Source organism: Passer montanus, unplaced genomic scaffold (genome assembly GCF_014805655.1).
Source record: "Passer montanus isolate IOZ18808 unplaced genomic scaffold, ASM1480565v1 scaffold55, whole genome shotgun sequence".
In the NCBI taxonomy this organism is placed as follows: Eukaryota; Metazoa; Chordata; class Aves; order Passeriformes; family Passeridae; genus Passer; species Passer montanus.
This window is the reverse complement of record NW_024370485.1, coordinates 4,506,362-4,523,967: the sequence shown is the minus strand read 5'-3', so window position 1 is coordinate 4,523,967 and position 17,606 is coordinate 4,506,362. Positions and strand designations below refer to the sequence as shown.

Genomic DNA, 17,606 nt, shown 5'->3' with positions numbered 1-17,606 from the left:
GCCGGGGGGGGCGGCCGCCGCTCCCGTGACGTCACTGCGCGGCGGTCGGGCGCGTGCGGCGGCGGCGCCATGAGCTGCCCGGTGCCGTGCGCCGGCTGGGTGCGGCGCGGCGTGGCCAAGGAGAGCCCCGACAAGGTGCGGCCGGGACTGGGGGGGCCCGCGGGAGCGCCGCCCGCCCCCGCCGCCCTCACCGCTCTGTGTCCGCCCGCAGGTGCAGCTCAGCGAGGAGGAGCTGAAGGGTCTGATCGAGGAGGCGCAGGACCGGCTGGGGTGAGCCGGGGCGGGAGGGGCTGGCTCCTCAGACAGCCGGGGAGCGCGGCCCGGGGCCGCAGGGCCGGCCGGGAGCGCGGATCGCCCCGGGGAGCCGTGCGGCGGCAGCCTGGCGTGCCGGGAGCGGCGGCACACGCTGCACGCTGCGCTCCCCGCGGCTCCCCCGGGGCTCTGCGGGCTGCCGGATTCCCCCGGGGTCCCCGCGCGGCCTGGCGCTCGCTGGAGCTCCGGCTCCCGCCCGCCGTGAGAGTCAGGGCGCTGCGTTTGTAGCCGCGGCTGCTTTGGGCACGTGGCAGAGCGAGGTGGGAGTCCCGAGCTGACCGGGAAAAAGGAGCCGAGGGTGGGACAGGGCCGTCGAGGTGCACGGTGGAGATCAGGGTGACGGGGTGTTCAAACTTCGGTAAAAAAGGCAAAACATCACTCGGGGGTGTGTTCCTGGTTCACAGTGAAACGGGAGACATCACAACTCCCCTCAGCACCTTAGTTGTGTAGTTGTGTTAAGTTTTATTACTCTGCTTTTAAGAAAAACGTACTTACAAAACTCATACAAGAAGTGACATATTTAGGAAACACAATAGAACACAAGAAAGAAATGTCTCTTTTATCTAGAAAGAATCTTATTCCATTTTTTGGCCATTTTCTGTTAGATCTGTTCATAAATGTAGGCTTTGAGTGTTTCAGCTGTGTAGGGTGTGTGGTTGCGCCACAGTGTGTGTGGTGGAACAGATGCAACAGGTAACAGAAAAAGTTTCTATAGTTGCATGAATATTTTCCGCCCTGTTTCTGTTGGATGTAGCAGAGTGTATCATCCCAGGCTGTATTTTATTCTGTTTTTTCTAGTTTTGGTTATTTAACAGTTCCAAAATAATCTTAAACGTTTGGAAGGCTCTCATGTCAAATTCTTAACTGATTAATGTTTTTGTTTTCTGGGGAGTTATGTGTTTCCCCTTTCTGTGTGTAAACCTTTGGTTTTCTGAGTGATTTCCTTTCTCTTTCCAAGTTCAAAGGCGTGGAAGGATTTGAGGTGCTTTTTTATATGCATTCTATAAAACTTCAGGATGGAAGTATGAAGACCATCTGAAACAGCTGATCCATTTATAATTTGTTGCAAGAGCTCACTTTTTTCCCTGTGCAAAGATCTCAAACTCTGATTTAGTTATTTTATTTAATTGTCTTGTTACTCATCTCCAGTTATGTTGCTAAGATGAAGTGTTTATTTTGCTGAACAAATTAGGAAAATTAGGTTTCTGATATTTAATTTAGAAGCTGTATCTGAGAACCACCTTGGCTCATTGTTGCTTGGGAATTTTGTGTGCAGGACAGAAGTAAGGTGTGTTGAGTAGGGGTTTCTTTGGAGCATGCTCCATTGCGACTTCTTGGGTGTTTGTTATCTTCTCAGCCAGTGTTTAGTGTGCATTTCCTTCTCCTGAATTCCTTGCATGCAGAATTGATGCCACATGATTCTGCATTTTCTAGATGTTGCATGGTTTATCCCAAAAGAAGAATCTGCAGTGTGACCTTACCTAATGAATTCCATGTTATTTTTACTTCGCTTATGTATAGGAAGTATGAGGAAATGAGGTCTTGAAAAGCTTGAGGAAATGTGGGAATTCTCACACATGACCATGCCTCTGAGTGGGGAAAAGAAAGGAAGGAATGACATGGACACATGTGAATGCACAGAAGTGAGGTTGAGAGCCTTGTATCCACAAAAAACATGGGAAGAGAAGGACTTGCACACACAGTTTACATTGTTGAGGAAAATTTATGCCACATTTTGTCATGAAAACTTTCAAGAAAAACTTTCACTAAAAGCCTGAGAATTATAAATGCCTTGTACTGTAGGAAGGGCTCTGGAAGGAGTGAATGGATTTCAGAATTATTGGCATAAAGACTTGAAAGCCGTGCGAGCAGCTGGGACTGTGTGCTGAAATCTCTCCAGCAGCTCCTGGGAGTGTTCTGTGTGTCTGCCACAGTTTGTCAGGGCTGTGGTCTTTCCTCAGGGATGGTGCTGGTGGCAGCGATGAAGGCCAGACAGCAGGTGACACAAATGCACCCGTGCCTGGCAGCAGCACTAAGGCTTCCCAAAACAATGAAGAGCTGTCTGATCATGAACTGGATGAATATGATTTGGACAATTATGATGCAGAGGAATACACAGGTAAGAAGAATTTGTGTGTCAGATGTGCAGTGTAAGTGAAGAACCTTTCCACTTCTTGTGCTTAAGACTTCAGTATCCTAAGGCTACACTGTGTTAAGTTTCAGATGCTGGAAATTCACAGTTGTAATGATTTGCCTGTCCCATCATGGGAAGTCATGTAGTGAGGAAAACAGTTCAGTGTGCCCCTCGCTGACACTAAAACCAGGAGCATGTTGGGAAGGTCGCTCTGGCTGCTGTAGTGCTGGAGCAGAGCAGCAGAAGTCCCTGAAAGCACTAAGCAGTTTATCTTACCAATTTCCAAACTCCCACGTTTGGAACGTGGAAGTTCATGTAGCCCACTCCCAATATTTTGCTGTATAGGTAATACAGGTATTGGTACAGGAGTTTCTAACTTTGCCTGTTACAGACATTTATAAAAAGTGTTCTGAAATTCCCATCTAGGTGATTTAAAACTTGGAGACTCTTTGGCTACTCTGGCAGTATACGGGAGCAATGAAAATGATCCTTACATCACTCTAAAAACCACAGTGAGTACTTAAAAATGTTAAATATCTTAAACTGCACAAACTTTAAAATCAGTTAAATTTTCCACTTTGTGTAAGTGCTTGCAGTCCTTTTTCAAAAGTGTGCCAGAGTTTTGATTGGATGGTGCTCTTTTATTTTAAGGTTGCTTTGTGCAGTCTCTTGTTTCTGTGCCTTCTGCATTTAAGTAGGGGGTTAAGGTGATCTGGCTTTTTACTTAAACCATGCACTTCTGTACATGGAGTGGTTTTTCACCTGCCTAGTAGGACACAGAAAACACTTGAAGAAGTAACAAGTCTCAGGCAGCTAGTGGCCAAAATTAGAAAATTTCACAGATTACAAGACTCTTGCACCTTCTTCCAGTTTGTGTAAGAAATCAGGCTGAGGTGGACTCTGGACTCAGGCAATGTATCTAATATATCAATGTTCTGTGTAAATATATGTGTATACATATATATGTCTAAATAGTACTGTGTCATTGGCTGCCTCTGCCTGTATTAGTTTCCACTACTGGAAGGGGAACATCTTTGCAGAAGCTGGGTTGTAGACATATAGAAAACCTGTGCTCAAGTCCTTTGCCCAAATTCTCAAAGTTCTTCAGTGTGCATTTTCTGTTGTCATTTGATATTTACTACTAGAACTGTTGAAGACTATGTATTGTGTAACCTCAAGTGAATTCAAAGAATTGCAGGACTTGACAGAATTCAAATATTGAAGTATGCTTGAAATGAATTAAAAAAAAAAAAAACCAACTTAAAAGCTTGCAATGAGAAGTCCACAAAGTCTTGTATGTGTTGAAGATGGGAAGGATGCTACTCTGTGTAAGATTATTGACTTCTGTACAGTTCTTCATTTTTCACAACAAAAATTCCCAAGTTCCTTCCATTCCTCAGTAACAATTAAAATCAGATGAGAGATTGCATCTGTTCTGGTACAGCTGAATGCCTGATAGTGCTGTAGACAGTACTTCTTGGGAAATATCTTCCAGGAAGTAGGGAGTGGAAGTATTTCCTGGATGTGAGCAGCAGCTGCAGCATCGTTACTGAGTAAAATGCTGTTATGTTATATAAGTGGTCAAGGCACAGGAGCACAAGGGAAATCGCCTTTGCTTGTGGACTGCTACTGATTTTCTTTCCCATAATCAGCTGCATCAGGATAGCCTTGAAATACGTATGTATTGGTAATTGATAATATATATTGTTTAATTATATTTGATAATTAAACACCTCTACAAACCCACCTAGGTTCACATAAAAGTCCTTCAATCTAATTTAATGACTGTTCACTCTCCCAGGATTTGGGTCTGAGTCTTGCTTTTGTTTGTTAGCCCATAACATGGTTTTAGGTTTGGTGGGCATTAGGGTGATTTTGAGTATTTTCAGCTGTGGTTCAAAATTACTGATTCCAGCTTTTGAACATGCTTTTTTCATGCTTTTGTGTGCTTTTCTCAACACACTTTGTCTTCTCCTTTTTGCTGTTTAGGAGCAATATGAACAGGAGGACTTTTTGATTAAACCCAGTGACAATCTTGTCCTTTGTGGCAGAGTTGATAGAGACTGCTGTAGTTTGGAGGTCCATGGTGAGTAAAATAGGGTTTGTTCTTTACAGTGAACACAGGGAATGTCTTGCCTAGCATGTTCATGTGGCTCTGTTGAAAAGGGAGTGGATTGGTTTTGAGAAGGATTTTTCTCCCATTCTACTTTATGTTTTGTCCTTTTCCATGTCATGGTGCTTTAGCTACTTTTCAGAACTAGAGTATTTCCTGTGTAGTTATTGTTATTTAAAGGACAGCTTGCTTCCTTCAGGCTGTATAGCAATTCCTTTCCTTATTTCATTTCTTAAAACTTTTAGGAAATACTATGGCATTTTTATTCTCTGAACATGTGCTCTTCATTCCAGTCTTACTTTTCATATCCTGCAAGCATCCTCTAGTGGTTTCTTGGTTGGGTTTTTTTTTTTTGGTTAGTGTTTTTTTGGTGGTTGGTTTTTTTGGGGTTTGTTTGTTTGTTTGGTTTGGTTTGGTATTTGTTTGTTGGGGTTTTTCTTAAGCTTTCTCTCCTTCTTTAAGTGGGCTTTCCACAGCTAGGATTAGAAGAGCCAGCACCTTTATCGTCATGGTTTAGAAGAGATAATCCTTAATAGGGCCTGAATACTGCTTGTCTATTTTTTTTGTTTACTTTTGCCGTGTAAAAGATTTTTCTGTTGCAGCCAATAAATACTACTGAACGTGCTGACATTATCATCTTTGCTTACTGTGGTTCTTTTTGGGAATGTTTCTTGCCACTTGTCCATGTTTCTGTAGGCAAAGTATTTCATTTTAAGCAACCAACATGACCAAAATGTGTGAAAGCATCAGCATGCGGCATTTTCTGTGTCTGGAGGTGTTTACAGATTTTATTAACTAAGTTTATACCCAATATAAACTTACAGAACAATAAGAAAGGCTTCTACATTTTCTAAAATTGGGTAACCTTGTCTTAGTTGACTACTAAGATAACTTAGTTAACTGGAGACTTCAGTGACATCTGTCACATGCACTGTGATTTTGTGTGTGTGATAGGATGTTATTAAAATGATTAATGGGTTTTCTCTGCTGTCCAGTTGGTAAGTTATTTTATTATAAGGAGAAAAATAGCTGGCTACAGAGAAGTTGTGTTTAGTAAATGGCTGCTTTACCAACACTTTTCCTGTATCTCAGTTACCTCTGCTAAAGGTAACTCCTGACTTCTTCACCTTCCTCTGATTTGTCTTTTTACTTTCATTTCCCTTTCAACTTCATCTGGAATAATTTTTTTAATTGCTAATCCTGTAAAATGAATGTATCCTGATGTAGAAAGTGCTGGATATGGAGCACATATGAAGAGATCTTACAAACAAAGTAAAAGTATTGAACCTTGACTGAACTTGTCAAACCTTTATCTAAAGTACACAGAAGAATGCTCATTTTTTGTAATTCTCTGAGGTACAACATTTGTAGAGGGTCTGGCCTTTATAGTAAAACTCTGAAGACTCTTTGAATTTTCCCCCTAAACCTCCTTGAGAATTTAGTTTTTTCCACAACTGCTTTTTGTAGAAGTGACCTGCTGCTAGTTGTTTGCTTTCCTTCTTCACTGATGTCTTGCATAACTTTAATTATTTTTCAGTTTATAATCATGAAGAGGACTCATTTTACGTCCATCATGACATTATCTTGCCTGCTTACCCTCTGAGTCTGGAGTGGCTGAATTTTGATCCCAGTCCAGATGAATCAACAGGTAAATTACAAAGGATACTGTCAGTGTCCAGTTAAAGAATTTTTGCTTGAAAAGTGTGTAAGTGTAATGTTGTCACTAAATAATTTCTTCCTGCAGTACAAAGAAATAAAATCAATGTTAATATCAAGATAATATTGACTTGAGATAACCAAGATGTGAATATCAGGTATTTTTGCTTGGTGATACAGTCATCTCAGTGATGCTGGTGTAACAAATGCTTTTAATAAATACTGATTTTATTGCAAACAATTAAGTTATTGTCAGCAGACCAGAGCAATCTTCTCTAAAATCTGCTTTATTTTCTGTTTGCAAATGAAATGTTGCTTTTGTTCAGTTTCTTTATGTCCAGTGCAGTTAATTAAATGTAAACCACAGCAAAATTTTTCTATATTTTATATATTTATGTATTTAGTAACATTTTTCCTGTGTTTCTCAGATCTTTTTCTTCTGTAGTACCGGGGATGTGGTTTAGTTTTGGTGGTTCTTTTTTATTTTTTTGTTTGTTTGTTTGGGGTTTTTTGTTTGTTTGTTGGTTTTTTTTTCTTCCAAACCCAAATAAAACATGCAATTTTATACAGCTTGTTTGAACAGTTACTTGTACTGAAGGGGAAGGAGAGCAAGTAAATTTTTTTCTGGCAACATCTTCTGTCAGCTGATATTTTTAAATAGCTCCTTACCGGTTATAAACATAAATAAATACGTTCAAAGTTCTACTTAACCAAAGAAATAAGGAACAGCTGGATTGCTAAATACACTGTTTCATAACTAAATAAATGTGGTTGCATTTGGTTTTTTGTTTGTAGGAAATTATGTTGCAGTGGGTAACATGACCCCAGTCATTGACATTTGGGACCTTGATGTAGTAGAATCCTTGGAACCAGTCTTTTCTCTTGGAAGCAAGAAAGAGAAAAAGAAGAAAAAGAAAGGAAAGAAGGTAACTGTTGCAAAAAGGTTTACCTGGTTGGACGGAGGAAATTTATTGCAGGGATAATGCCTTCTTTTTTCCTCCCTACAATATTTGAAATGCTAATTGTTCTCTAAATAACTAAAGCCTGGAATTAAGAGCAGAACAGGAGTCGGGTGGTGTCCCAGTAAACTTTGAATGTTAACTATTTAAAATTGGAAGTTGCAGGAACTGGCAGTTGCAAGGACCCAAAGCTCAGTTAATTGGGAGGAGAGAGAGGGAACTGCCAGGAGAGTTTAGAAAGAAACTGAAGAAGTTGCACATTAGCTGGAAATAATGAGATTTCTTTTCCTAGCCTGAAGGGAATAACCAGTTCTGTAAACCCAGCAGCTGGAGCAATGTGCGATCTGGGGTAGGAGGCAGGGTGCAGGTGCTGCAGAGATGAGTCTCTCAAAAGCTGTGTTGCAGCAATGAGACTAATTTAATATGAAGTTGTTTGTGAAGGCTTTAGGGGAATTCATACTAATGTGGAGTAATGCTTGATTTGCACTGAAGCTGTAATTTTCAAAAGTCTGTTTATGTCATGTGTGTGTACAGAGTTTATCTTCAGAAGGGACTGAAGGACATACGGATGCTGTGCTTGATCTTTCATGGAATAAACAAAGCAGGTAAAAGAATACTCAAATAACAATAAATGTTAAAAAATTGCAGTCTTAATTAGGCATACAGTTTTCACACAAAATCCAAAAAGTTGAAAGCACTGCTGAAACTAATGTATTCTTAAAAATACACTCATTTTTTGTATTTTTTTCCAACTAGAACTCTTGATTTATTTTTTTTTTAATACTTGTATATTGCTGCAGCTCATTCTTGATTTGCAGGTTGTCCAGATGAGGGCAGGGCAAAGGTGGGTGTGAACCATTTGATAAATTGTCTACATTTCACTTGTTCACACTGGAGAAGCAGGAGGGCTGCCCTGAGCTATGCTGGTCTGCCAATGGCCTAAACAACCATTTCAACAGAGACAAGTAAATTTATAGAAGAAAGTCCTTGCTATTCTGTTTTGGGTTTTTTTGGTGGGTTTTTTTGTTTGTTTGGTTGGGTTTTTTTTTTGTCCTTCTGGCTTTTGCCCCACAACTGTGAACAGGAAAGAGAGTATAAAAGCCCCAATAGCTCTGTTACAGAAATGCCTCTGACCTCTAGGCAGAGAAAATTCCCTGTTGCCTGAATTAACTAGAAATGAAGTGATATATATATATAGCAGCAACACAAAGCTGGCCCATCTTGGGGCAGAGGCCAAGGACAGTGTGCTGACTGAAGTAAAGTTGCTGCTGGTTTTTTATCACTTAGGCTGTTGTTAAGAGTTCATCTGTCAGAGGATCCTTAGCAGGGGTCTTGAAACTGCTTCAGTCAGACACAGGCTAATTTTATTTAAATTTTTTTCTGCTGTCATTAATGCCTCTGCCTTTAAACATGTACACAGACAGCTCTGAATATTCTGATGAGCAGGTGTGAGCCTTCACTTGTACTGCTTTCTTTTCTAGATACTGATGAGGAAAACACCCACACAGACCTCAGTAAATGCATATAAATTGCACTCTTCATTTACAGTGTTCTTAAATTAGACACATATGCACAGAGTGTGACAGTGATCAGTCCATCACTCTTACAAAAGAGGAACTTTGGTGTACCTGGGAATAGTCTGGTGATAATACAGACAAAGATGAGACAAAATTCAGTAGTTAAGTTTGAAATGCATAATTCTGTAACATCCTGAGTTACAAATTCATTGATACTGGTAGGTCTTTCAGGAAATAAAACCAGCCCTGAAGTGGGCAGTTTATGGACAAAACAACAAACTCCTTGGAGCAGCTTGTATATAAAATGTTTTATTGTTGTTTCTTTCTTTTAAGCAAGGCATATTGTGACAACTGTCTACAAATAACTTTCTGCCTATAGGTCATAGTGCTGTTACTGTAAAATGTTCTTACAGCCTTCACTATGCATTTTCTTAACTTTCCTTTGTAACATTGCTTGGGAAAACAGCATTTCCAGGAGAATGTTAACTCTTTCAGTCAGAAACACTTGGTTAATATAAAAAGGGGAGGGGGAATAGTTTCAATCAGAAACAACATGTTGAGGTAATAAGTCTGATTTTAAGAGCAATGAAGTAGTTATTGGAAATGTAATGTGTGTTTGACAGGCATTTGGGGATGTTTTGATTTGTTTTTTTCTGATAAAACTTTTAAGCTGTTTTTATTGCTCTTAACAAAATTGGTCAAGTTTAAGTTGAAATGTGAGTCTGTAAACTAACTGAAATTTTAGTAGTTATATTCAGCAGTCTGCAAAGGATATAGTGTTGTGTCTTCAGTAGGAATATAAACAGATATTAGAGAGCAAAATATTTCACAAACAGGTTTGTCAGGTTCTTGGCTGCTTGCATATGCAAACAGAACAAAGTAGCATAGGTAATGTTTAAAAATACTATTCAATGTCAAAGGAAAGAATGTGCTTCAAAGCCTTTATTACTTTGTTTGAAAAATTTTTGAGTAAATGGTATTGTAAGTAATATCAGGGGAAATAGAAGCACAGCTGTCATGGTTGCAAGTCTTCTATAATGTAATTTAATATAGTCTATTTATAATCTTTACTTAAAACTTATAATTGCCTTTAGGGAGTTATCCCTCAGGCTTGAGAGGAATCATCTATAGACCACAGTGTACTTGTTATCAGCATTGGGCTCTGTGTGTATTTTGGATTTTTGACCATTGTTTGTTTGTATCTGTAGAAAGAGTTTTAAAACTAATTTTTGATCCATTATCAGGAATGTTTTAGCAAGTGCCTCTGCTGACAACACAGTGATTTTGTGGGACATGGCTGTGGGTAAGCCAGCAGCCAGCCTGACACTACATACAGACAAGGTATGGAATAATTGCTGTGTTTCTTCCACTGTAGAATACAGAGAAAAATGTAACTGCAGTTTTTCATTTGCTGCTTGGTAGTGAACCCTCAGAACAACAATCCTCTAACATCTCTGCAGAATTGTTTTAATTTATTAATTAGTTGCTTTTGCAAACAGCACTGTATTTGCTTTTTAAAATGTTATTTAACTTTTCTTTGAGGAGGTTAAAAAAGCTTTGTAAGTTTCTAAAATATCTTTTGTGTATTGGCCCTAATGGTGGGGAATATAATAGTGCTAGTATAAGCTACAAAAATAGATGTCTGAACATAGGTCAAACTGTAAGTCTCCTAAGGAAACAATGAGTGTCAGTTACAGTTTGTTCTAGGTGAAAAGGTTTAAAATAAATGATACTAAAATACCATAGTGATGGGTACTTCAGAAATGAATTAATCTCATAGTAATTAAAATGTAAAAGCTAGTTATTAATAGCTGTAACCTTATTTTGCTGCTAACAAAGTCACTGCCCTTGACAAACTCCTGATTTTCATTTTTTGTTAACATCTGCTTTTTCCCCCAAACTGGAAGCAGATATTCTTTTACTTCCAGCTTTCCAACTTTTCTTTTTCTTTTTTTTTCTTTTTTTTTTTTTTTAATATCTAGGGCAGAAAAGGGGCATGGGGTTCTGTTCAGTCCAATTATCTTGGAAAATATCTTGTTTTCACCAGGGGGGTGTTTGAAATAATGCACATCTCTTGCACTGATTTTGAGCAATCTGAGTAACATCAAGCTTAATGAGAGGCTTTTTTGGGGAGGACTGTGTGCTGGCTTGGGGTTGGGATGGTTGTGCTTTGTTCCAAGAAAGTTCCTGTATTTGTGTTACATAAAATCTTCCATTATCTAGGTCCAGACACTGCAGTTTCATCCGTTTGAAACTCAGACCCTCGTTTCTGGATCGTTTGATAAGTATGTCAGGGTCGTGTTTTCACATGTTGCACCTGGGGAGGGTATTCATATTCAATTAAGCCTTGTGTTTTCTTTCATTTTTTAAATAACTCTGCCAATTTGAGTAATGCTGTTATTTTTTTCCAGCAAGGAAGCCAGGTTTGCATATGGCCAGGATGTAGTTTTCCTTACCTCTTTTTCAGGGGTAGCAAATGCTTTAACCATCTGGACTGACATTTTCTGTGCCAGGTGTCTGCCTGCTCCAAACCAAATTTTTTTCTTAATTTGGCCTTATGGCATTTTCTTCATTGGGAACATGTCACTGTTTATTCCTGTGAAAATCTGCCCAGATTTTGCCAGCCAGTAAAGCCAGGGTGGAGGCACAAGGGACTTTAAAATCCCAGTTCTCTCCGTCCAGCCTCTGTAGGCACAGCCAAAGAGTAATGGGCTGTCTCCTGTGACTGCAGCCTGGAGATGCTGGGAAATGGTTTGTGTCTGCACACACTTGGACTACTGTGTGGCTGCCAGTTCTTCTGAGTCCTGCCAGCCAAAAAACTCTCTCTTCGTTCTCCCATCTCAGTAGAGTAACTTTCAAATTTTGTTCTATCACAATTATTTTCTTACACTGATTTTTTTATTCTGCTTTTAGACTTTGTCCTTATGTTAACATAATTTAGAGACTTACCAATCTTTAGCCAAGCCTTTGAGTTCTTTGGCTTCTGTTTTGTTCTTGCTGCATCTGCTGAAGAATTGGAGGAGGACCTTTTGCTGTTGTTAGGAAGCTGCTTCTGTCTTTTCCTCTCAACTTCCTTTGATAAAAGGAAGCGTTAAGTCCCAGCAGTGACCCGCTGCTGATCCCTTTTTAGCTACCCCTTCGGTACCATGGTAGCCTCTAAACCACTGTGTTATCCAGAAATTAACTGAGTGCCCTTGTGGATTTTTCTTGCAAAGCCTTGCAGGACCACAGGCAATTCAGTGAGCACTGGGAGATGCCTTCATAACCTGGAAATCAGACTTAAAGAAACTGTTCTGTAAAGTGCCTGGGAAACCTACATCACACTGCTTTAATTGTATGATCGAGTGGGAGTGGGTTACACTGAGGATGTTGATAGTGGTGAGGTGATGCTGGACTGGCATGACCACTCCTCCCTTGCATTTGCACCCAGGATCTTTTTGAGTTGGAGCAGATTCTGCAGCCACTCAGCTGAGCACATGCCTGTAAAGAATCCCAGAGGACTGCCATCCACTCTTTCTCCTTTGTGGAGTAGTGTTTGTCTAACTATTTGTTAAGATTGTTGGTTTTTTAGAAAATACTTTTTTATTAAGCATATCTGAAAATGTATGCATATGTATGACAAAATGATTTCCTAATTAATGCATCATTACTTGACTTTACTGAAGTCTGTTCATAATTAAGTGACATATTTGCATAATTATGGTCTGCTATGTGATAAGTATCTTATGTATTGAGTAAATTCAAGTTCTGCTTAGTTTCAACAGAGAGGCTATTGGTAGCCAAGATGAAACTTAGAAGCACATGGAAAAATCTCGTGCTTATCTGCAAGATTTTAATCTGTTACTGAATTAGAAGACTAAGTAGTGAAGTTTTTTCTGTAGTTTTTTCCATTTAATTTTTGATTGTAGTTTACATGGAGCTTCTCTAGATGCCAGTGAGAAAGCAGACTATGTAATGAAGTGTTCTGCCCTGTTTTTTGTTGGTTTTTTTTTTTTAATTTTATTTCCTGTCCCTTTGTCCCCTAGATCAGCAGTGCTGTACGACTGCAGAAACCCCCAGGACAGCCATCGAGTTTGGCGGTTTAGTGGTCAGGTTGAGAGAGTAATTTGGAATCATTTCTCACCTTGCCATTTCTTGGTGAGTACATGCTTTTCTGTTGTGGTTTTAACCTATCATTTAACCAGTGTTAACCTATTTAGTGTTCATAATGTTTCTGAATCAGAATGGAGCCATGGACATTTGGGTGGTTTGTGCTGCTTATTATAATAATGCAGTCTGGGGGAGGATGTTTTCAGGTAGTTTTTTCAGTAAGTATCTCTAGACCAGCTACTTACTTGGTATCTTCACTGTGACAGTAGAAAAGCTGTTGATGCTGGTGCTTTTTCACTCTGGAGGTGACAGCCTTGGTCACATCATTGCAGTGTTCAGTGGCTGGGATATATTTTCCTTTGCAGAGCTTCTGTTGTGTTTCATGCAGTGAAGGAACTGCAGCTGAGAAATAGCTAATTAGAACTAAGATCCTGAATATTAACTCAGTGTTTCAAGTCAGCGCTAGAGGGCACTGTCGTCCTGGCTGGTATGGAGTGATTCACTCCTTTAGGTTGGAAAAGTCCTCTGAGATGGAGTTTAAATGTTAACCCAGCACTGCCAAGTCCACCACTAAACCGTGTCTGTAGGTGCCTCATCGACATGGCTTTTAAATACCTCCAGGGCTGGGGATTCCACCGCTTCCCTGTCCAGCCTGTGCCAGTGCTTGACAACCCTTTCGATAAAGCCATTTTTGCTGATGTCTAATCTAAACTACCCCTGGTGCAACTTGAGGCCATTTTCTGTTGTTCTATTGCTTATTACCTGGGAGAAGAGACCTACAGCTTGTAATAAAACTTTGCAACAGAATTTAGAAACAAATCTTCACTATTATCTTAGTGGCTGTCTACTTCTCTGTTGCTTTGTGTATATAGCCAATAGAAGTGGCTGCTCAGCTCTGTTTGTTTTATGATGTGGGTCTCCCCTGGTGTAATCACACTTCGTTTGGCACAGGACTACTGTGCAGCTACTGATGGCTCCAAAAGCTTTGCACTGACAGTAAAAAGACTGAAGGTTCTGTGTTTCATTGCCTGACCTGAGGATCAGACTTAGTGGGGGAACTCTCTTCAAAATACCCTTTAAGAAGTTTGCATGGGATTAAGACTTCGTGTCATCAGTGCAGCATAATTGAGGTTCATAGAATAGCTGGGGTGCCAGCTGGGTGGTGCCTGACTTTGGGGTGCAGGCCTGGGAACAGTGTAATGTGTCCTAGGGAGAAGCAGTGTCTGCCTCAGATCAGAGGGGTTTACCAGAGGCTGGGTGTTACTTCACTGGCAGTTTTTTCCCAATGAGTGACTGTGGCTGTTCTGCCAATGCTGTGGTTTCTGTAGGCCAGCACAGACGATGGCTTTGTGTACTGCCTGGATGCTCGTGCTGAGAAGCCCCTGTTTACTCTGAAGGCTCACGACGGAGAGGTGTCAGGTAAATTGCCTTTGTGTCCTGTTTGTCCCAAGTGGGCAGGGCACATCTGGGAGATGCCTTTAATCCATAGCACTGAGGTGTAGTGATTCCTTGATTAACACGTAAATTGTGCATGCTAATCATGGTAGCTGGCATGTGAAACAAATCTCTGCTGAAGGGATTGGGAGGCAAAATAGGCCTGCATGGTTCCTCTGGCTCTCACTACAGTGGCAGCATGGAACTTTCATTAATGTTCTGCTCCTTTGTTCTGGAATGGAGTTAGTGTAAGGAGAATATTGGGGTCGTTCTCATATCTTCACTTCAAAATGTATCCTAATCTCTGTGAAATGGGGATTGCTTGTTGCTCTCACACTGCTGCACTTTTCATCTTCCAGGGCTACAGCTAAGCAGTCAGATCAAAGGGTGCCTTGTGACATCATCTGCTGACAAATATGTGAAAATTTGGGATATCCTGGGAGACAGACCAAGTTTAGTCCATTCCAGGGATATGAAAATGGTATAGTAATATTTATGTATTGATTCTACTATGTGTGCTTATTCTTTTTCTGTCTAGTTTGAATCTTGTTCTACATAAGGTCTCATAGGGAAAAAAATAGCAACCTATTCTGGGTAAATCATTCTCATCTCAGTGCAGTATTCCACATGGAATTGGAAGCCTGCTTTAAAGCCTCAGAGTCCCAAATTCCAGATACAATGTTCTGTGTAGAATTATGGGTGCTCCAGCTTGCTTCTGCTACATTCAAGACAAAGATGGGATTAACTGTTTATAATTAGCAGCTCTTGACTTTGATTTTATGTCTTTACAAAAGAAGTTTCAGAAACTTAATTTGTTAAAACTTACTTGGTGAAAGTATTTTCAGATGACAAATTCATTTTAAGATTTTAAAAAAAAAAAAAATCTCTTCTTTCTCTCCCACCCTGCCAGGGAGTTCTGTTCTGTGCCGCTTGCTGCCCTGACCTCCCGTTTGTCTTTGCCTTTGGAGGAGAGCGGGAAGGGCTGCGTGTCTGGGATATAAGCAAGATCTCTGCAGGTGAGGTTCTCATTTCTTGGAATCTTGTGGTTCTCCCCTTGCTTGCAAGGTGTATTCAGTAATGTATTGTGACTGACAGAAAACCATAGGGGTTAGTATTTTTGAATACTCCAAGACTGTATGTGTGGTCACATTTTCAGCTTCAAAAACCATTTTTTTTTCCTAAATTGGAGAACTGCTTGACACGATTTACATTCTTGCAGCTAATGTGTAATGCCTTATTTCTTATAATTCTTGTGTTTTGGTTTTTTTCTTGATAGTCTTGATGTGATTTGGTATCATATTTTTTGAGTACTTACAGGAAGAAAAGTAAGGACTGGTTTTGATCACTTGTAGCTACCTGTAACTAAAGAGCATGGGTTTTTTTGGAGAAGGCTTTTAAGAGCCTATTGGGAACCAGAGACTAAAACCAGAAATAAATTATTTAAACATAATGATGTAGTCTTGAAACCTCATCAGTTTTACAGTACTTAGGTACAGAATTATGCAAAGGAAACCTCTAGATGCTCTGGAGGAAAAATAACAGAACTTGTAATTGAAGTATCATAGGCAGGCAATTTTCTTACCTTTATGTTCAACTCTGTACTTGGGGTAAGGGGAAGAGTTTTGAAACCACAGCAGGGTGAGATTTCCATTCTGTGCTGCTCACCAGGCTGTCCCTGCTGTACTCCTTTCTCCTCTGGGACAATAACGTGAGCAATTCCATTTGTGTTGCAGTGAATGAAGTTTTTGGAAACAGAGAGAGGCTCATCCTGGCTAGTGCAAACTCTGTGGCTTCCAGCTCCGCAGCCAGCAGTAGCAGCAATGATTTGGAGACAGCAATGGAATCATGATGGACCAAACATCAAAAAATCAAAGTAATTAATGGGACTACAACTAATGTGTATTCTACAAATGCCCCTGTTCGGTGGAGTTCATGGAAATGACTCTGGTGTCTTGCAATCTGCAGCTTCTTCATCTCAGCCAAAGAAAGGTGGTGGTGTGGTTAAGCTCTAAGCTCCTGCCCTATTACCAGCTCAGAAAGATTGAATCACTTGCCTGATATAATGATCCCTGAAACAGGGGCTACCATATGTAAAGCTGATACATAAAATGGAACAGTCACTAGCAAAGTATTCTGTGATCACAGAAGTTTGTTGAATACTGCAAAGAGAGTTTTATCTTCTACCTTCTAGGAGCATAAGGAAAAATATTTCACACAACAGTTGTGTAATAAATAAACAATTATTGACTTAAATTACAAGTGTAAATAAATAATTTATCCTTAATTTGAGGCTAGGTTTACAGATTTTGAAAGATCTTCCAGGTAACTTTTTAAATCTTAAGAGTACTTCTCAGGCAACAAGTTTGAGTCTTGAAGCAGAATCTTGGAATGTATTTCTAACACTGATATCACCAGTATCAAACCAGAAACAACCCAGCTCTGTCCCACCAGGACGGGGGTTTCTTTTTCCAGGTTCCACAGCACCTGAAGTTTAGTGACACTGCACATAGTACTGGGTTTTTCTTCACACTCCAGATGTATTGCAAGAGAATTTGAACTGAAATAAGGAGCTGCTATTCAAGGAGGATGAGAGGCTGTCAGGACACAAAGTGAGGGTTGGGATCCCAGCTGGTCACTGTTACTGGTGAAAAGCTCTCTCTATTATGTTCTTAACTCTGCTCAGGCATTTCTGCCTGACACCTGAAGGCACAGAAAAGAGTTTTAAGTATCAGTTTAACCACCAACTTAAGCCCCTTGTTTGCAGAATCAGGAACCTAATCAAGGGATGTGACTCAAAGAATTTCCTTACATTATAAATGTAACATCCACCTGCTTTATATCAGGAATGTAATTGATGCTCTTACCTTCCATTGAGCACTTGCCCTCTGCACACACTGAAGGTGCCTTGGAGTGTTCCTGCTGCAAAATACCCTGGGTATTAAATCCACTGATGCAGCTGTAGGATCATACCCACAGCTCCAAGCTCATCCCATTGCTTTTCACCCTAACTCACTATAGTTCATGATGGTGAGGTAAAGCAGGTAAATTGTGTCCCTACAAACTGCAGATGGGGAAAAGGCAGGTCTGTAGTTTTCCTTCCTGTCCCTTGAGGGCAACTGGCTGCTTTAAAGCTACTTCAGCTGTCTGTAGTCTGGTGAAGGTGTTCAGCATGGCTCTGCAGGAACCAAGAATACTCTGGATGTGTTGGGATTCCTGCCTCCATCCTGTTTCTGCCAAGCAGTAGAGAATGATGTGTGGACAACAAATGAACAATTGCTTTTGTGAAGCTTAAGAAAGTGTACGTACCAGAACCACTGCTGTTCAACTGCTCTCCACTGAAAACTTGTAAGTTTTTCAAAGCTTTAATTTTAAATAAATGCTTTTTGACAAGA

At 40.3% G+C, this 17,606-nt stretch overlaps 1 protein-coding gene across 1 annotated transcript; it reads left to right on the top strand.

Moving 5' to 3' along the window:
* The first annotated feature begins 6 nt into the window (after window positions 1-6).
* On the top strand, window positions 7-17,606 carry PWP1 (PWP1 homolog, endonuclein). The gene is made up of 15 exons (XM_039725398.1): window positions 7-135; window positions 212-270; window positions 2,274-2,431; window positions 2,873-2,958; window positions 4,436-4,532; window positions 6,097-6,207; window positions 7,011-7,141; window positions 7,709-7,779; window positions 9,936-10,032; window positions 10,915-10,976; window positions 12,717-12,828; window positions 14,109-14,199; window positions 14,574-14,695; window positions 15,125-15,230; window positions 15,948-17,606. Exons 1-15 carry the CDS (start codon window positions 70-72, stop codon window positions 16,061-16,063), a joined length of 1,485 nt encoding a protein of 494 aa, XP_039581332.1. The 5' UTR covers window positions 7-69; the 3' UTR covers window positions 16,064-17,606.

What these genes read in the sequence shown, in the direction of transcription:
- PWP1 (XM_039725398.1), top strand. Translation starts at nt 70, where the DNA reads ATGAGCTGCCCGGTGCCGTGCGCCGGCTGGGTGCGGCGCGGCGTGGCC. An exon ending in ACATCACTCTAAAAACCACA is followed by an intron (nt 2,959 to 4,435) that starts GTGAGTACTTAA and finishes TTTGCTGTTTAG; the next exon opens with GAGCAATATGAACAGGAGGA. An exon ending in TCACGACGGAGAGGTGTCAG is followed by an intron (nt 14,200 to 14,573) that starts GTAAATTGCCTT and finishes TTCATCTTCCAG; the next exon opens with GGCTACAGCTAAGCAGTCAG.